The sequence below is a fragment of the Phascolarctos cinereus genome, unplaced genomic scaffold (genome assembly GCF_003287225.1).
Source record: "Phascolarctos cinereus isolate Bilbo 61053 unplaced genomic scaffold, phaCin_HiC Scaffold_1;HRSCAF=81, whole genome shotgun sequence".
NCBI classification, from domain to species: domain Eukaryota; kingdom Metazoa; phylum Chordata; class Mammalia; order Diprotodontia; family Phascolarctidae; genus Phascolarctos; species Phascolarctos cinereus.
The window spans coordinates 60005294-60023625 of record NW_027555514.1 but is presented as its reverse complement, the minus strand read 5'-3'; the positions used below and the strand labels follow the sequence as shown (position 1 = coordinate 60023625).

General features: G+C 37.3%; 1 protein-coding gene and 1 non-coding gene across 4 annotated transcripts in view; both read right to left on the bottom strand.

Annotated features, from left to right (window-relative positions):
* The window catches only part of SPAG6 (sperm associated antigen 6), an 84521-nt gene that overhangs the window by 51020 nt on the left and 15169 nt on the right, over positions 1–18332 (bottom strand). For 2 of the 3 annotated variants that reach the window (XM_078151941.1, XM_020966904.2), the window contains exons 3-4: positions 4430–4596; positions 1245–1428 (exon numbers count right to left, since the gene is read on the bottom strand). The exons of the other annotated variant lie outside the window; for it this stretch is intronic. In XM_078151941.1, coding sequence (XP_078008067.1) covers positions 1245–1428; positions 4430–4596 — 351 coding nt within the window. The remainder of the gene's footprint in view (positions 1–1244; positions 1429–4429; positions 4597–18332) is intronic. 3 annotated transcript variants of the gene reach the window in all.
* LOC144455181 (U6 spliceosomal RNA) lies at positions 10180–10286 on the bottom strand. Its single transcript, XR_013483887.1, has one exon. It is a non-coding gene; the product is annotated as a U6 spliceosomal RNA (small nuclear RNA).

The following is an 18332-nucleotide window of genomic DNA, read 5'->3' as shown; positions in this document are numbered from 1 at the left end:
TGAGACTTCCTGATTTCCACTCCATTGCTAGGTATTAGCACTGTCTTTCCCTAAAAATTACTTTGTACATACTTTGTATTTGTTTATCTATACAAATGTTGTATTACTCCCCCAGTAGAATGTAAGCTCCTTGAGGGCAGGCTATCTCCATAACTTAGCACAATGACTGACACACAGTCACCTAATAAATGTTAGTTGAATTGAATTAATTTAAGTGTCCTTGGAAAATGTGATGGGCCCCCATTTATCCATTTCTTCTAAATCATTGATAAAAACATTGAACATCATAGGTCAAAAGAACAAAGTCTCATTGTATACCATTAGATCCCTTGATCCAAGTAACTAGTATTAGTCAGCCAGCTCCAAACTCTCACGTCTCTAATCATGGTCACAGTTTAGAATCAATTTTTCAAATATATTTTTCCACAGCATTTTCATGATAATAACCTTGCCAAAGAATAAAAGAACTGAAGTTAATCTGGCATGAATTGTTTGTAAAGAATCCATTTTGGCTCACAGTGATCACCAAAGTGGTCCTTCTCCTACTATTTGTAGCTAATACTACAGGAGTCAAAATGTCTACAACTTACACCTCTAGGATTTTTCAGAACCAGTAATTAAGATTAATGGGTGCCTTCTACAGCTGCCAGGCATAGGGTAAGTGTGACTGAGAATTCAGAGCCCCTGGTGACATAGCCAAATAGATAAAATCCTCCTTGTAAGTTATCCTACAAATCAACAACTTTGAAGAGCATCTCTATTTCTTCTCCATCCTTTACCCTTATCCCTACACCCACCAAAAGCACTTTTGCTGACATAAGGACTGCAATGTATGATGCAACTATATGATACCTTATTGTTGTTCAGTCATTTTTAGTCATGTCAGACTTTGTGATCCCATTCTGGAGTTTTCTTGGCAAAGACACTAGAATGGATTGTCATTTCCTTCTCCAGCTTTTTTTACAGATGAGGAAACTGAGGCAAATAGGGTTAAGTGACTAGTCCAGGTTCACACAGCTGGTAAGTGTCTGACACCTGATTTGAACTCAAGAAGATAAGTCTTCCTAACTCTAGTCCTGGCATTCTACCCACTGTACCACCTAGCTGCCCCCATATGATACCGTATTATGTGTAAATAAATAATAAAATAGCAATATTATTACCAATTGGTTGACTCAACATTAACCAAACCTATTCTAGTTACACAACAAATCATCTCTTTAAAAAAAAAAGTATTTCATTACCTCCATTATGTCTTGCAATATACCCAAGTGCCCAGGCTGCGGCTTCCTTTACTCCAGGGTCAAAATCTTCCAAACATATAACCAATGTATCCAATGCTCCACAGTCAACTATTGCTTGAGCTAACTGAGGAGAATGTTTGCCAACTGCCCTTAACACAAATGCAGCTGCTTTCTTGTAGAAACGCTAAGGGAACACAAATAAATACATTTTTACTAGAATTTCTTATTAGGACACATAAAAATAAGGCAGTGAATTTACTTTTCAATGCTGCAAGTAGAAGTAGTATGCAAAATAATTTCGATAAAATCAAAAAATTTTCAACTAAAGCTAGCCTCGGTCAATAACAGAAGGAAAAATGTTTTTCTTATTACTTTTTAAGTTTCTGTTTTATTGCAGATGGATTGTGACATCAAATGTATTCCCAACATTTCAATAAAACAGTGAGATTATATTTATGTGAAGAATATAGGAAGAAATCAATAGATCACTTGCATGAACAGATAAACTATGTGAACTGATGTTAACGAGTTCACTTTGGTTGCCCTCAGTCTCCCAGAGTATGATAAGCCTTTCATTGGTATCACACTAATCTTCCTGAAGCTCCCCCATGATCTGAAAAAACCATCCTCTCCCACGAGAACTGCCAACATGCACAGCAAAATACAGTGCAGTACAATGAAACAAACACAGGATTAGGAGTCAGAAAACCTAGGTTTAAATCTCGTCTCTGTTATTTACTTCCTATATGACCTTAGGCAAGTTGTTTAAGAGCATTGAGCCTCAGTTTCCACATCAGTAAAATCAGGGGGTTTGACTCAATGACCTCACAGTTCTAAACCAATAATCCTCTGAACTTTACAACCATATTTTAAACCCTTAAATCCCATTTTATACCTTCTACTATTAAATTGCTTAAAGAATCAGGTAGAACTATTATTTTGCTTTGCTAATAATGTTTTTTGACAAAGAAAGAAAAAGATATCCAAATGACTTAAAGCAATTCTTTTTAAAAATAGTCCTGCCTTTCTCTTATGACTAGGAATCTATTATTATTTTCTTTTCTTAAATTTTTTCATAAATATTTATTCATAAAGGTAGCCTTCAGCTGAGAAATACAGACGAAATGAAATTAGAAAAATTCATATTTAAATATTTTCATTAAAAAATGAAAAGTAGTAGAGAAGATAATATTTAATTAGAAAACAACCCTTGGTATCACAAAAAGTAGTGATAATAATGATAGTATTTTATTTACTTCCTATGAATAAAGGTGAATTACAACCTTATTTTAGATTCAAAGTTTCTGTAATGTTTATAATGGCTAAATGTTTCTAGATTAAAGTGCATGGAAATATTTCCATTTACCTGAAGTTGAATTTATCTAAAAACTACAGATATGAAATTTAAAATGAAAAAAAAATTTAAATGAAATAAAAAATGAAATGTGTATATTACAAATATCTTCAGATTTTTGCTGTTCAGTCATTTTTCAGTTGTGTAGGACTCTTTGTGACCCTTTCTTGACACACTGGTAGCAAGAAATATGTAAACCAAAATGTTTTGATATGTTTTATGGAGGGTTGGTATTGATAATTGGGTTTTCCATATCAATTCCCTAGATGATTATATTTAATGTTATTAATTACATGATAAAATAAGTTAAATTTAAGGTGTATTTGGTTACAAGTGGAAGAATTCTTACTGGTTCTTTAGTGGAATGCGTATTTAGGACTTTTTAAAAAAGCTTTAAATAGAGGAACATTGTAGAACATTGTTTAGTGTCTTAACAACTTGGAAAGTAAGAACTGAAGATACATTTCATAGCATGAGAATCAGTTCATTTGGTTTCAGTTGACAGTATCCTGCAGTTGACAATTTTCAGAACAGAGAAGCACACAATTACACCTGAAATGCCCACACAATTATTCTACTTCATACCCTTCTTCATTTCTTTCCTTTCCCAACATTCTTAATTTTCCCTTTGTCCCCTTTTACACAAAATTTCCCTCTGAAATAGAACTGGGAGAAATAGAGTACCTCAGAAATGCCACAGAGTTTGAACAAAATGGAAGATGGTGATAGATGATATTTCTGGTTTTCAGTTCTGATTTTTCTCCCCTAATTCCTAACTTGGCAAATTTGGGTGATACAATAAGAACCAATTTAATAAATTAAACCTCTTTAGCCCTTCCTCTCCTATGTATGGGGAAATTAACAGAGATAAAACAGAGATTCAGAGATCTTTTCATCTATATTTAGAAGTCATTTCCTCAAAACCATTTCAGACAAATGGTGATCAACTCTTAAAGATAACTGGGGAAAATGATTCCTTAGCCTCCATAATCATGCTTAAAAGTACAACAAATCAGCCTCAGACACATGACACTTACTAGCTGTGTGACCCTGGGCAAGTCACTTAACCCCTATTGCCTCATTAAAAAAGCAGGAAAAAAAAAAGAGTACAACAAATCAGAGCATCATGCATGGGAAAGCCCTCCATTGTTATGGAGACCAGGAGGCTGGGACCTCACAGTGATCCTGAGACACATAGAGAGAAGACAGGATAAAAAAGGGGCACTATTATGTAATCCTCCATTTAGGCCTGGGACTCTCTTCTACACCATCAGCAAATAAACCTGCCATTGTTACTAGTGAAGGATAGGCTGCAAGTAGGGTGCCCATGCATGAATAACAGACACCCTCTTCCCCAACTCTGTGCATGTGTGTCTGCCATTCTGTGATATCTCCTCCCTTCGGGCTGCCTCTTTTCCCCTACCTCGATGACCCTGATGGCTACTTTAACCATACTTCGTGTTCCCCAGGCACATCATGTGATTGCTCCAAGCCTTCCAATACCCTCAGTCAAAGCCATTTTTTTCACTGCTCACTCTCAGGAAGTTCTACTTCACTAACTTCCTACAGCAATTTAAAGCCATTTCCTCACAACACTCAATAGTAATGGAGAAAAACGACTCCCCATCCTCCAGTCGATGACCCTTCATATGCTTAAGGACAATTACTAACAGTCCAGAGAAGAGAAGGCTAAGTGGTGGTGACCTAAGAATTCTAATACCCTCCAACTTTCATCAACTCATTTTCCATATGCACTTGGACCCTCTGTAAATAGGACCTGGTGGCCTTAACATAGGTATACATTGCTTATTTGAAAAGTAGCAGTCCTTACGTTCTGTTCAGCCAATGAATAAACGAGCTGTGGAAGGATGTCTCCCTTTACGACAGCCTCTGCAAGGTCATCATTATAATTAGCCAGTCTCCCAAGAGCCAGGGCAGCGGTCTGTTGAATAGTTGGGACAACGTCCAAGAGAAGTGGCCTCAGCAAAGACATTACACCTGAGTTACATTGGGAAAGGAGGGAATGAGAATTCACAACATCAGCAAAAAACAATCTTTTTATATGTTATCCCATAATAGAAAGAGACACCTCTTTTCCGAATTTTAAAAAAAAATTGGTGAATATCCACTGAAAAGTAACGGCTATTTTCAACCTTCTAACTCGCCCTATCTTAGTAGGATTTTAGCCTCTTAGAGTGAGAAAGTGAACCAAACCTCCTTCCAGTCCACCCTTTCCTGCCTGTCTTTCAAAGCCCAGCTCAAAACCAGCCTCACTGTCCCTCCCCAGTCCAAAACAAACTTTGTCCACTATACTAGACTTAGTACTAGCCGTATGATCACGGGGCAAGACACTTCCTCCTTGAATCTTAATTTCCTTATCTGTAAAATAGTGATAATAGGATTTATTCTACCTACTTCGTATGCTATTGTGAGAGAGAGGTTTTGTAACCTTTAAGTAGCTATGTGAATGGAAGTCAGTACTCCAACCCACACTCATCAGTACCTTCTCTGATTTCTGCAACACTCATGGTCTGTACCACACAATCAGACCCTATTATATACTTACTTACATCGTACTCTAATTGTCTTGTCTGTTAGTGTTATTTTTCTCACACAGATTTTAATATCCTTCTAGGGGAAAAAACAGATCTTAACTTATTTTGTATTCCACATAACACCTAGGATAATGTTGGGCACATGCTAAGCATTCAATAAATATTTAATTGATTGGTGTAAAACAATGTGTGTTGCTTTGGGGGAGAAGGGAACCTGGGAAATTATTAATCAACATTTTATCATTACAATATTTTCAGCTACATATATTAGCTTGTCTTCTTAACATTTTTGCAAATAGGTTGCTGTTATCTCCGTTCATAAAGAATTCTATTTCCATTGATTACACCATCATCCTCTCAACTTAACAAATTCCTTACACTCTGATTCAATTATTATACACGAAGCCTGCTGTATGCAAAGCATTATCTTAGGTCCTAAGATGTAAAAATGAAATATGACAAATTCTCCCCTCAAGTTGTCTATAATATATTTGGGTGTGGGGTAAGGATTAAGTACATTCCGCATAACCATAGTAAAATGCAGATATAAGAAGTTAAAACAATGTCCAAACAAAAGGCTATGCAAAATTTGAAGAGAAGTCACTGCCACCTAAACAGATCGGGAGAAGTTTCAAAGAGAAAATGACTCCTGAACTGGGTCTTGAGGGAGAGAGAAGTTTTGGCAAGAGGAGAAGGTGGCAAGACTATTCTATGCATGTGGGACAGTCCGAGCAAAAAGATAGCTATGTCTCAGATTTATGTTTGTAGGGATGAAACATGTAGCTACTATTTTCATGATTTCTATTTATTTCACTACCTCATGAAATTAATCCTTAATATGCGATTTTTTATCTTGTTTCTCTCACTTACTTAGATTCTGGTGTGAATGTGGCCACCATTTTCAGAATGACCTCCCCATAGGCTGTTCTGAAGTCACAGACTGCCTCCACAGTCACAAGGAGATCAAAGGAAAAGGATGTTGATGATTTGAAGTAAATCTATCACCACTTCTAGAATATCAGCTCAAAACACATACGGTTTCATTTTCATATATGAAGGACTGCACGTTTGTCACACAATCGAAAATAACTTTAGATCTATGTGTCTGTATATTATACGAAGTAATCATAGTAGCAGAGGAATAAACTTTAGAAGCCAATTCCTTCATTTAACAAATAAAGAAACTAAGGCCTATAGAAGAGAAATGACATGCCCACAACGACAAAGCTAACAGCAGAGCTGGAATGCAAACTCAGGTGTAAGTTCAAGGCTGCCTTCACAATTATATGGCTACTTTATTCCAACTTATAGGTTTAAACCTTCCAAAGTTGAGAAATCTGAAGTTAAGATAACCCCCCCAAAACATTAATTTATTTTTATCATAATATACCACATAGACCATTATAGATTACATGCTAATAAAAATACAAATATGCATAATCATAAAAATCTCAACATGGGATTCCATAATTCATGAAATCTAATCCGAAAAATGCAAATTATAGTAACTGTTCAGGCTATTTTATATTTTAAAATATACCCTATATGGCAACTAGTTAATAACAGTAGCTAATATTTATATAACACTACATGCCAGATATTGAGCTAAATGTTTTACGACTGTTCTTTTATATTCACAACATCATTAGGAGGTAAATATTATCAACATTCCCCATTTTACAAATGAGAAAACTGAGGTTAAGTGACTTGCTTAAGGTCACACAATTAATAAGTATCTGAGGCCCAATTTGAACTTGGATTATCCTAACTACCCACTACACTACCTAGCTGCCCATAAAAATTTCAACATGGGATTCTCAAGTTTATGAAACCTAATACAAAAAATTAAAATAACATTAGCTCTTTAGGGTATCTGATTTCTTTTTGACACACCATAGATAACAATTACTTACTGCCATCAAACTAATGTTAGCTAAGAAAACTGAAAGGCAATCATAAAAGTAACTAACATGAAATAAATGTTCATTCTTACAATATTCCCGAGTGTACTAACACTATAATTGGAACACAACAGCAATTAAGATTGTGTGTGTGTGTGTGTCTGTGTGTGTAGTCAAAAGATATAGGTCTCTCTCTATATAACTGTATCTGTATATTCTGGGTCCTTTGAAACTTTTTATTATTATGACATGAAAATTTTTATTTGTAATTGCTGAATTTGCTATATTGACATATACCAAAAAAGGCTCTTAAAATCTAAAAGACAAATATGTACTTTAGAATCAGCATTCGCTTTTGACTAAAGTTCAGCTAGCCATACAGTTCAAAAAGACATGACTGACACTAAGAAGTTCTAATGAAAGCAAGTGGCTTTACTACAAAAATGCATGCGCTATTTATTAGGATATGGGAGGAGGCAGCAGAGTATTATGGGAAAACACTGCCCTGGAAGTGAGCATGAGATCCAGTTCCTGTAGCTATGTGATTAAAACAAATCACTCTACCTGTGTGAATTTCAATCTCCTCACCAATAACATGACCAGCCTATCAATAAGTTGCCTTCCAGGTCTAAAACTTCATGATTCTGTTATTATTCATGTGGTTATTATAACATGTTCAAACGCCATCTTCTTCCTGAAACTTGGCTTTCCCCTTACCTTTTCTAGTTCCATGGATAACACCACCATCCTCCCAATTTATCTCAATAAATATTTATAAAATACCTGGACCAGGCATCAGAGATTCAAGGATGCATAGAAACACAATTCATGCCCTCAGGGAGATTATGATCAACTTCTTGGTAAATATATCCTTTAACTCTTTCTTCATTGGAGAATAGGAGGGATGGAGAAAGAAAAAGGAGGAGAAGCAGAAGGAGAGGGAGAAAAAGAACGAGACAGTGAACGTTAAGAGATTGACAGGACCTTTGATCTAATTGATACAGAGAGCTCCTAGTGAGGAACATTTAACTGTTTGGGCGAGGTCAGCTATTCCTCCCCTCAGAGCTCTATGGGGAAACCCTAATAAGTTTTCTAGCACTATCATTCGTATCCGTCTGTGTGTTCCTCAGTGAGTGTCAATTAGCCAGTCTGAGTGAATTAGCTTCTAGAAACTGGTATTTATTAAGGTGGTGCAATAAAAACAGTTGGTACAAAACAATCTCTCAAAGGTCGGAGATATTCTCTGGCAATTACACCCAGGTGAGGAAGTAGACGCCAGCCTAGAGATCACCTATGCCCAAGGGGGGCAGCTAGATGGCGCCATAATGCACAGAGTGCCAAGCCTGAAGTCAAGAAGATTCATCTTCCTGTGTTCAAATCTAGCCTCAGACACTTAAGAGCTGTGTGACCCTGGGCAAGTCACTTCACCCCGTTTGCCTCAGTTCCTCATCTGCCAAATGAGCTGAAGAAGGAAATGGCAAACCCCTCTAGTATCTTTGCCAAGAAAATCCCAAATGGGGTCACAAACAGTTGAATACAAATGAAATGACTGAAAAACAACAAAATGTCCAAGAGGACCACTCTCAGCTCCTATTTATTAGAAATCCTTTTCTTCCTTTGAGGAGCCCTCATTTTTCCATTAGACGTAGCTTTCTGCTTGGCTCTGATGGTCAGTGCCTTAAGATGCCTTCCCTTGGTGGGTTCACTTTGTTCTCAGTGTGTGTCCCTATCATCAGTCCCTGCTGCTAAAGGTACACTGTTACCAATGGGAAGTTCACATCTTCTGACTTTTCTTCTAGATGCATAAGATTGTCCTTTGGAAGAAGGAGAAGGAAAGAGAGAGACAGAGAGACAGAGAGAGACAGACAGAGGCAAACAGAGACAGAGAGAGAGAGCTAAAGCTCACACAATCCTCTTTTCTAGAGCAGTTCCCTTCACTACTACTCAATTCATGCCCTGGAGGAGCACTGGAATATGCAAAGGCCCAGAGGTATCTGTTTTTGCTTTTGTTTTTGTTTTCAAAGAAGCCCCACATCCCCTCTGTCATATCATCTGATTTTATCCAATGATAAAGCACAAACTCCCACTTTATTTACACCTTTGATTGACTGAATCAATAAAAAACTCTGCTCCCTCTGAATCATAAGTAAGGGTTTTCATCTCTACCCTTAGATAGTGCAGATATTCTGAAAATTCCTAGTTATTGAAACTTAAAACTGCACTAAGACTTCTGGAACACTGTATTTGTGTTAGTGCGCAATATTTTTTAATACCAGACTTTTATCAGATATATTCAATGCAAATATTCTTTCTTAATTGAAAACTTCATTTTTTTCTACTTGCTTCATTAACTTTGTTCTTAATTTTGTATAGTAGAAATTGTCTATTTTTTCTTTTATGATCACCTCTATTATTTAGCTAAGGATTCCTGCACATTCTCCTTATGCTCCTCTAATTGTTTTTATACTATGACCTTTCTTATTTAAATTGTTTTTGCCCTTGGAACTTATTGCGGTAAATGGTGTAATATGCTGGTCTAAACCTTTTTTTTTTTGGCAAAAATAAGCTCCAATTCTTATCAAATAAGGGATGCTTTCTGCCAATAGTTAACACTTTGGGATTTGTTGTTACTGATTTAAATTACATCTGACTCTTGCTTAACTAGTGTGTTCACTGATTTTTTTTTAGCTAAATAGTTTTGATGATTACTGCCGTGTAATCTGAAGTCTGAAAGTGCTAAGTTTTTATCACTCTTACCTTATTTTTATTATTTCCTTAGATATGCTAGACCTTTTTATCTTAAAATAAATTTTCTTATTTTTGGTCTAATTCTCTATAGAAAAACCCTTTGTAAGGGGGCAGCTAGTGGTGCAGTGCATACAGCACAGACCCTGGATTCAGGAGGACCTGAGTTCAAATCTGGCCTCAGCACATAACACTTACTAGCTGTGTGACCCTGGACGAGTCACTGAACCCTCTTGCCCCCCAAAGAAAAAAAGAAAAAGAAAAACCCTTTGTGGCAAATATGTAAATTAATTCAGGTGGTTACCATCATTTTGTTTACATTGGCATGGCTCAATTATAATCGGTCTTTCTCTGTCTTCTGTCTTCCTATACTTCTGTAAAGAAAAATGTGAAATGCCCCAAAAACTTGTGACATCCTTACTTAGAAACCACGCTAATCTTGTCTCCGTTGTTTCAATTTTAAAATATGTACCACCAAAGCAAAAACTCTAGCTTTATAAAAACAAGTTCTTTGAAGGTGGAATCTAATTCTTACTTAACATTTTTATCCCTAGAACCTAGCCCAATTCCTTATACATACTAAGCATTTATGTTTGATGAGTTTTAGTATGATTAAGTGGAAAGAACAGTGGGACATTGTGTGGCAGCAAATAAAAAATGTAAACATAGTGGATGCCCCTCAATTCATGAATGGCTGGAGCAACTTCAATTCATAAATATAGTAGAATACTATTGCATTGGATGTAAATAAAAATGAAGGGGGGGGAGCAAGACAACAAGCATTTGCAAGGCAACAGTATTTATTACACACTTAATATGTGCCAGGCACTGACTGTGCTAAGCACTAGAAATACAAATACAAGCAAGAAGACAGACCTTACCCTCAAGGAGCTTACATTCTAATGGTGAGAGATAACATGCAAAAGGGAGCTGAAAAGTGGGAGGCAGGAGAGAAGGTACAGCAGTGGAAATGTAGTGTCAAAGTTCAAAAAGTCGGAAGCAGAATCATGAAGGGAATTAAGGTTAGTTGATCTGGGCCCCTTCACAAAATGGAGTCCCCAGGAAGAACTCACCGATGGGAGAAGGGCTTGGCATACTGGAGGGATGTTCCAGGGTGAAGAAGCCCCAGATGTTGAGGGAAGTTCTAAGGTAAGACTGTACTTGAGGCATAGTCCAGAAAATCAGAAGCAGAGACAGGAGGGAAGAATCATGGAAAGATTTATATGAAAGATTTATATATAAAGTCTCCAAATGTCAACTGAATATGTCCCCCCTTTTTTTATTCTATATCTTATTCCAGAGATGCTTTTAAAAAATTAATTTTAATAACCTACTATGCAGAGGACCAAATCAGATTTTTTAATAACTAAAAGACTAGTCCCCATCTATTTCCATATCATAAAACAACTTTGAAATAAGCATAACTTCTAGATTTTTCAATCTAGTGTTTTGTAATAATTTTTTTTAAAGCTGAACTCCAAATAATGGAAAAACCAATGAAGTCCTGGAGAAGAGATAAGGAAACACACTTCTTTCCTCACAGTGAAGGACAGAATACTGTATATGTTGTCACCTAAGATTTTTGTATCACATATTTTTGTTTAATTGTTTTTCTTTGTCATGGAAGAGGGTTCAAAGGGTGTGGGGAAAGGGGAGATTAATGACAATGATTTAAAGGAAAAAAGCATCAGTAAAATGATTTTTTAAAAAAAGAAATTTAGAGATCTTAAAATGAGAAGTAAACTTTGTTATCACATATTTATTTGTCTGTTTCTGTAGCCAGGCAACCCTCTGCATCAGCAGCAGCCTCTGCTCATAGATTTCATCTTTAGGCCTTTCTATAAGCCATCCCACAAGCTTTATAATATCTCGCCTTTTCCAATCCAACAGTGTACCCTGTATTGTGTGGAATAAGGAGTCAGTAGACCTGAATCCTAATCCTGGCTCTGCCACTTACTATTTATGTAATTTAGGTGAGTCACTTTTTTAAAAATCCTCAGTTTAGTAGGGTTTGGAATCATAACATTTCAGAGCAGCCATGGATCTCAATGGACATCTAATCCAGTTCATACCTTAAAATGAATTCCTTCTCCAACACAGCTAACAAATGATCATCTAGACTTTTCGAAAAGACTGCCAGTGAAGGGAAATCCACTACCTAATGAGGGAGCTCAGTCCACTTTTTGAAAATCCTAATTGTTAAGAGGTGTTACCACATAGTAAGCCTAAATTAGTGTCAATGACATTTCCAGTCATTGCTACTAGTTCTGCTCCCTGGGTCCAAACAGAGGAACTCTATTTTTCCTTCTGGCAATGACCCTTCAAATACTGAAAGAAAGCAATTATGTCCCATCCCAACCCCACCATAAAATGGCTATTCTCCAGGTTTAACATCCCTAGTTCTTTTAAGTCATCCTTGTGTAGCATGAGACCCTTTCCTATTCTGCTTACCTTCTTCTGGGCATGCTCTGGCTTGATTTCCTTCCTAAAATATGGTGCTTCAAACTGAACACAATACTCCAGAGGTGGTCTCACAAGGGCAGAGGACAGCAAGATACTCACCTTCTTGTTCCTGGTTGCTATGTTTTGTTTTGTTTTGTTTTGTTTTGTTTTTAGTTCAGCTTGGGGTAGAATTATAGTTATCCGTTCCATATTGAGGGGGTTAGTGGTATGGAACCCCTCCATGATCTGGAAAATTTGAGTAAAATGTTTTGGGCCCCCTTTCTTACCAGAGAAAAAAATCTGAATTATTATGATATTAAAAGATAAAATATTTTGATATTATACAATACTATACATATAATTTATGCATTTCTGAATTTCTAAACTTTTCCTGTGTGATCAATCTGCTGGCCTTTGTGTGTCATTTGCATGTCATTCTGCAAAACTCCCAAAAAATTCCCTTTTAATTTCTTATGCCAACCCTTGATAGATCAAAATTGTGGTGGGGAAAGTCGCGATGTGGAAGGGATAGCTGTAGTTTCTTTGACTGCTGTCACACTGTTAATCATATTGAGTTTGCAATATACCTTAAAAAAAACAACAACAACTCAGAGCTTTTCTTTCTTTAGATGAACTGCTTCTAGCCACACAGTCCTCATTTTGAATTTACAAAGTTATTTTTTTAATGGAAGACTTTTAATGCTTTTCTCATTTAGTGTTCATCTTGTTCAGTTTAGCCCGATGTTTAATATGAACTCTCAAGGTCTTTTTGGATCTTGACTCTATGGGATCATAATGTCACAGGTCTAGAGTTGGAAGGAGCCCTAAAGGTCATCTAGTCCAATGGTCTCATTTTACAGATGAGTAATTGAGTCCTAGAGGCAGTAAATAACTCTTGCCCAAGGTTACACAGGTAGAGTAACAAACAGAACAAGGACTCAAATTCAGATATTCTGATGCCAAATTGAGGCCTCTCTACCATTCTCCCACCATGCCTAGCCCAGAGATTCTTGGGGCCCTCCATTGGAGACTGTCTTCCAAGTTGACCTTGAATAATTAATGATTATTCATTGGGTCCAGTTGCTCCACTAGTTCCAAATCTAGCTCACTGTACCCTCATTGTGGCCACTTCTAACCATCCTTTTGACAAGAAGAGAATAAGACTTTATCAAATGCTCAGTTAAAATCTAGGTAAATTGCACCGCAATATCCCCCTGAGCATTTCTGCCTTGTAATGGCAGTTATCATTTTCCTATTCACCTCAGCAGCGATCCTGTTCCTTTTTTGCTTCTCCTTTTTTCTGTAGCAGTTAAAGAAAACTCATTGTCTTCCTTAGCTTTCCTTTCCAGCCTCACCTCCTGAGACATAGCACTGTAGACACTGTTCTTACAAGATCGTAATAATAATCCCTGCATTGCCTAGCCCATGGTGTCGTTATGAAGATCAGATGAGATGATGCATGTGAAATTGCATTGTAAACTGAAAGTTCTATATAGAAAAAAAAGACAGCATTATTCTTTTCCCCTGATTAATCAACACAAGTAGCCTGAGGCTTTAACTCTCATATGATTCTATAGTTGCCTGCCTCCCACAGTAAATAAGAATGTGTTACACTCCAAAAGAGGACAAAAAGAAAAAGTTGAAGACACAAGGACAATTCAACGATATAAAATTCCTCCCGTTATTTTTCTTTTGATCAATTAGCTATTTTTTCTCATTTGAAAATACTGTAACCTGCCTGAGGGCAAGAACTCTGTCTACTCATTTGAATCTTAATGAATACATGAAACTAAAACTAATTCTATCAGACCAAAACAATTCTATGAATAGTATTCTGTGCTCGATGATGCTCAATAAATGTTTTACTGGCAATGAATAGATTTGATCATAGTCAAATATTATTGAAAATGCCCCTATTTTTAAGCATATTGATCACATTATCACACATTTAAAACTAACAATAACAAAGAGGCTTGATAATAAATAATAATAGCCAACCTTTATGAAGCCCTTTGGGATTTATATACATGATCACACAGGGTTGTCATGACAACTCTATGAGGTAGGTAACTGGAGGTGTTATTACACCCATTATACAGGTGAGGAAATGGAAGGTTAAAGAGATTAAGTGGACTGCATATAATCATACAGCTATTAAGTGTTAGAGGTGAGATCCAAATCCTCCAGATATAATACTCTCCACTGTCCTGCACTGCCTCCCATAAATGCATCCATTTATCTTAAGTTAGACTTAATTCCATTTTAAAAATGGAGGGTTTTCTTGTTTTATTCCCAAGTTTTCATTACAGGGGACGTACAATGAGCACACCAAGGTAATTTAGGTGGCAACTTGTCGGTAATTTCTTGATGTCTGAGAAAAAAACAGCACATTTATGAACTTCTTGAGAGCAGGCACTGTTTAGAGGGGTGTGTGTGTGTGTGTGTGTGTGTGTGTGTGTGTGTGTGTGTATGTGTGTGTGTGTGTGTGTGAGTGTTTACCTTTTCTTGTATCCCTAGCACTTAGCATAGTGTCTGGCATACAGTATGGTGCTTAATAAATGCTTGTTGACTGAATTCTTCATCCATATCCAATAGACTTTTTTCTCCTTTGTTTTGAAACCACTCCCACACCCCATTGCATCCAAAGAGACCCCCCTTTCACCCTTATCCCCTCTTTCTTTAATGTTTTCAATTTCTCTTCCATTAACTTTTAAATATGAATATGGCCTTTATCTTCAAAAACAACAAACCTTTCAGGGGAAGCTAGGTGGCATAGTGGATAGAGCTCTGGATTTGGAGTCAGGAGGACCTGAGTTCAAATTTGACCTCAGATACTTGACACTAGCTGTGTGACCCTGGGCAAGTCACTTAACCCTGATTGCCTCGCTTAAAAAAAAAAAAGCCCCTTTCATTAACCTCAGTGTCTTCCTTAGCTTTGTGTTGTTGTTAACAACTTTCCGAGATTCCATTTTTGGGGTTTTCTTGGCAGAGCTACTGGAGTGGTTTACCATTTCCTTCTCCATCTCATTTTACAGATGGGGAAACTGAGGCAAATAGGGTTAAATGACTTGCCCAGGGTCACACAGCTAGTGTTTGAGGCTAGATTTGAACTCAGGAAGATGAGTCTTCCTGATTCCTAGCCCAGTGCTCTATCTCTATCTAGCTACCCTTCTATTTAACCCCCAGCTTTCACTCTCCAACTCCTTAAATCAGTACACATCCATAATATTCCCCTCTATTCCTTCACTTTCTTCTTAACCTACTGCAAAATATTATACTTCTGCTTCCAAAACTACTATGAAACTACCCTTTTAAGGTCACTAATGACTCAAGGCCCTCCCAAAGCTTATTAGTCCCTGTTTTCCTTACTTTTCTTTGACTTTCCGTACTTGAAACTCTTTTCTTCTCTCTTCTCTTTCCTTTGCTAGTTCCTCTTCTTGACCCCTTAATTTGGGGCCTGTCTTTAAACCCGCAGTCTTCCCTCTATAATAGCCTTATCCTAATGGAGCTCAGCCACTCAATTATTTACTTTTGTACTCAGGATTTCTTCTTTTTTCTATGACTGAGGATTCACCTACACTCTAATTCCCTTCTTTGAATCCCTACATTATTTATAATCTGTGTCATTCTCTTTAGATGTGCTGTGGGTCCATCAGTTTTTGACACATAATGTTCACAGCCTCATACAAAATTATAAAATAGGAAAGAATTTGTCTTTCATGCTTTCCCACTTCCCTTATCAACACCCCCCTTTTTTTACTTCCTGATGATAATACCCCTCCCCTTCCCCTTCCCAGTTCTCCTTACCCCACTTCCCAAGCATTTGTAGCCTCTATTTTCTTGCTCTCAGCTACCTGTTAATCTCCTCCAAGGTGTTGTTTGCTAATAACATGGTTGCTGATAAGGACTGCCAAGGTGTTGTTTACTAATAATGTGAAAGCTGATAAGGGCTTCTTTCAGCTATTCTTTTGAGATTTTTTTCTGTTGTTGTTTTTTTTTATTTTGAGGCTTATTTATTTTCTGATTATTATGTATCATGTAGTCTGCATAACTCTGTCCTTAGTACCTAATACCACCTGAAGGGTATCAACACATCAGTTCCAGGCACCCTGTTTTCAGAAGAACATTGGTAAACCGATGAAGTGCGAAGCAGGGATACAGTACTTTTGGACTCATAATGGACTCCTCCACCACGCAGTGAGGTAGGCACTGCAAGTATTATTATACCCATCATAAAGCTGAGGAAACTGATTGGCTTACCCATAGTCTCACAGGAAGTAAGTAATGTTAGTGGCAAAATATAAACACAAGTCTCTGAGTACAGCATTTTTTCCACTCCACATCTCTAGGATGATGAAAGGTTAGAAACTATGGTATATGAGCACAACAGAATATCAAGGAGATCCTTGAGAGCAGGAACTGTTCATTGTTGGCATCTCTGTGTGCTGGCCCCCGCACCCAGCAAAGAGTCTGGAGCACAGTAGGTGCTTCATAAGTGCTTTTGATTTGATTGAAGGAACCTGCGGTGTTTAATTTGAACAAGAGGAGTCTCAGGTAAAGGACATAACAGCTATCTTCAAGTATTTGAAGGGCTGGCTTATAAAGAGGGCTTAGACCTGACCTGTGTTGCCCCCAAGGGAAGAGCCAGGAACAGTGGACATAAGGAACAGGGAGGCAGCTATTTGTTTTGTGTAAGGAAAACTTCCTTACAGAGCTGCCCCAAAGTGGCATGAGAGATGATACATTTCGGCTCATCGGAAATCTTCCAACAAAGGCTGAATAACCACTTCCCAGAATTTTTTGTAAGAGAATTCCTATTCCAGAAAGAATTGGCCCAAATGACCTTTAGTTGAGGTCGCTTTAAATACTGAAAGGCAGCTAGGTGGTGCAGTGGATAGAACATTGGGCTTGGAATCAGGAAGAGCCATTTTCCCTGAGTTTGAATTGGACCTCTGACACTTTCTAGCTGTGTGACCCTGGGCAAGTCACTTAACCCTGTCTGCCTCAGTTTCCTCATCTGTAAAACAAGCTGGAGAAGGAAATGGCCAACACTCCAGTATCTTTGCCAAGAAAACCCCAAATGAGGTCACAAAGAATCAGACACGACTGAAATGACTTAACAACAACAACAAAAAACTGAGATTGAAGTCCATGACTGTATGTCTACTAAAGTTTAGACAACTGTAGTCTGCAAAGGGAGTGGGAGCATCCACAGACATGAAATGATGGATCCTTCAAAGAGTCTTGAAGACTGAAAAACTCTCATCCTCAAAGGACTCTCCCTCCACTTCCCTACTCTTTCTAAGGGACTGAGTAAAAAAAGATAAAAATTGTGGACTTCAGAAATACCTGGAAAGACCTGTATGGACTGATGCCGAGTGAAGTGAGCAGAACCAGGAGAACGTTGTACACAGTAACAGCCACGTTGTGTGATGATTAACTTTGATAGACTTAGCTCTTCTCAGCAATGCAAGGATCTCCAAAAGTCTCATGACATAAAATGCTATCCACATCCAGAGAAAGAACTATGGAGTTTGAATGCAGATCGAAGCCGACTATTTGCTTTTTTTTAAAAATTCTGTTTTATTTTGTTTCCTCTTTCTTGTGGTTCCTCCTATTGGCTCTAATTCTTCCTTACAACATCACTAATGTGAAAATATGTTTAATAGGAATGTATATGTAGAGCCTATATCAGATTGCACGCCATCTTGGGGAGGGAGAAGGGGAGGCAGGGGGAGAAAATTTAAAACTCAAAAGTGCATGGAAGTGATTGTTGAAAACTAAAAATAAATTAATAAAAAAGAAGAAGAAGAGCCAGCATATATGGTTTTATTGTCCTGACGAGATTTAATCATATCCATGCTCTTTATCTTCACAGAAAGTAGCCCAATGTTGAACACACACACACCACACACTCATACAAATGCTTTGACTAAGGAAATAAATTCTACCTCAAATTTAATTAATAACTCAGGACTCTAGATGTATGTATGTGTGTGTGAATGTGCATTACCATCACTAAATAAGTGCCATTCCAAGCCAAGCCATTCATTTGAGAAGATACTGACAAAATCAATGCAATGCATTGTGT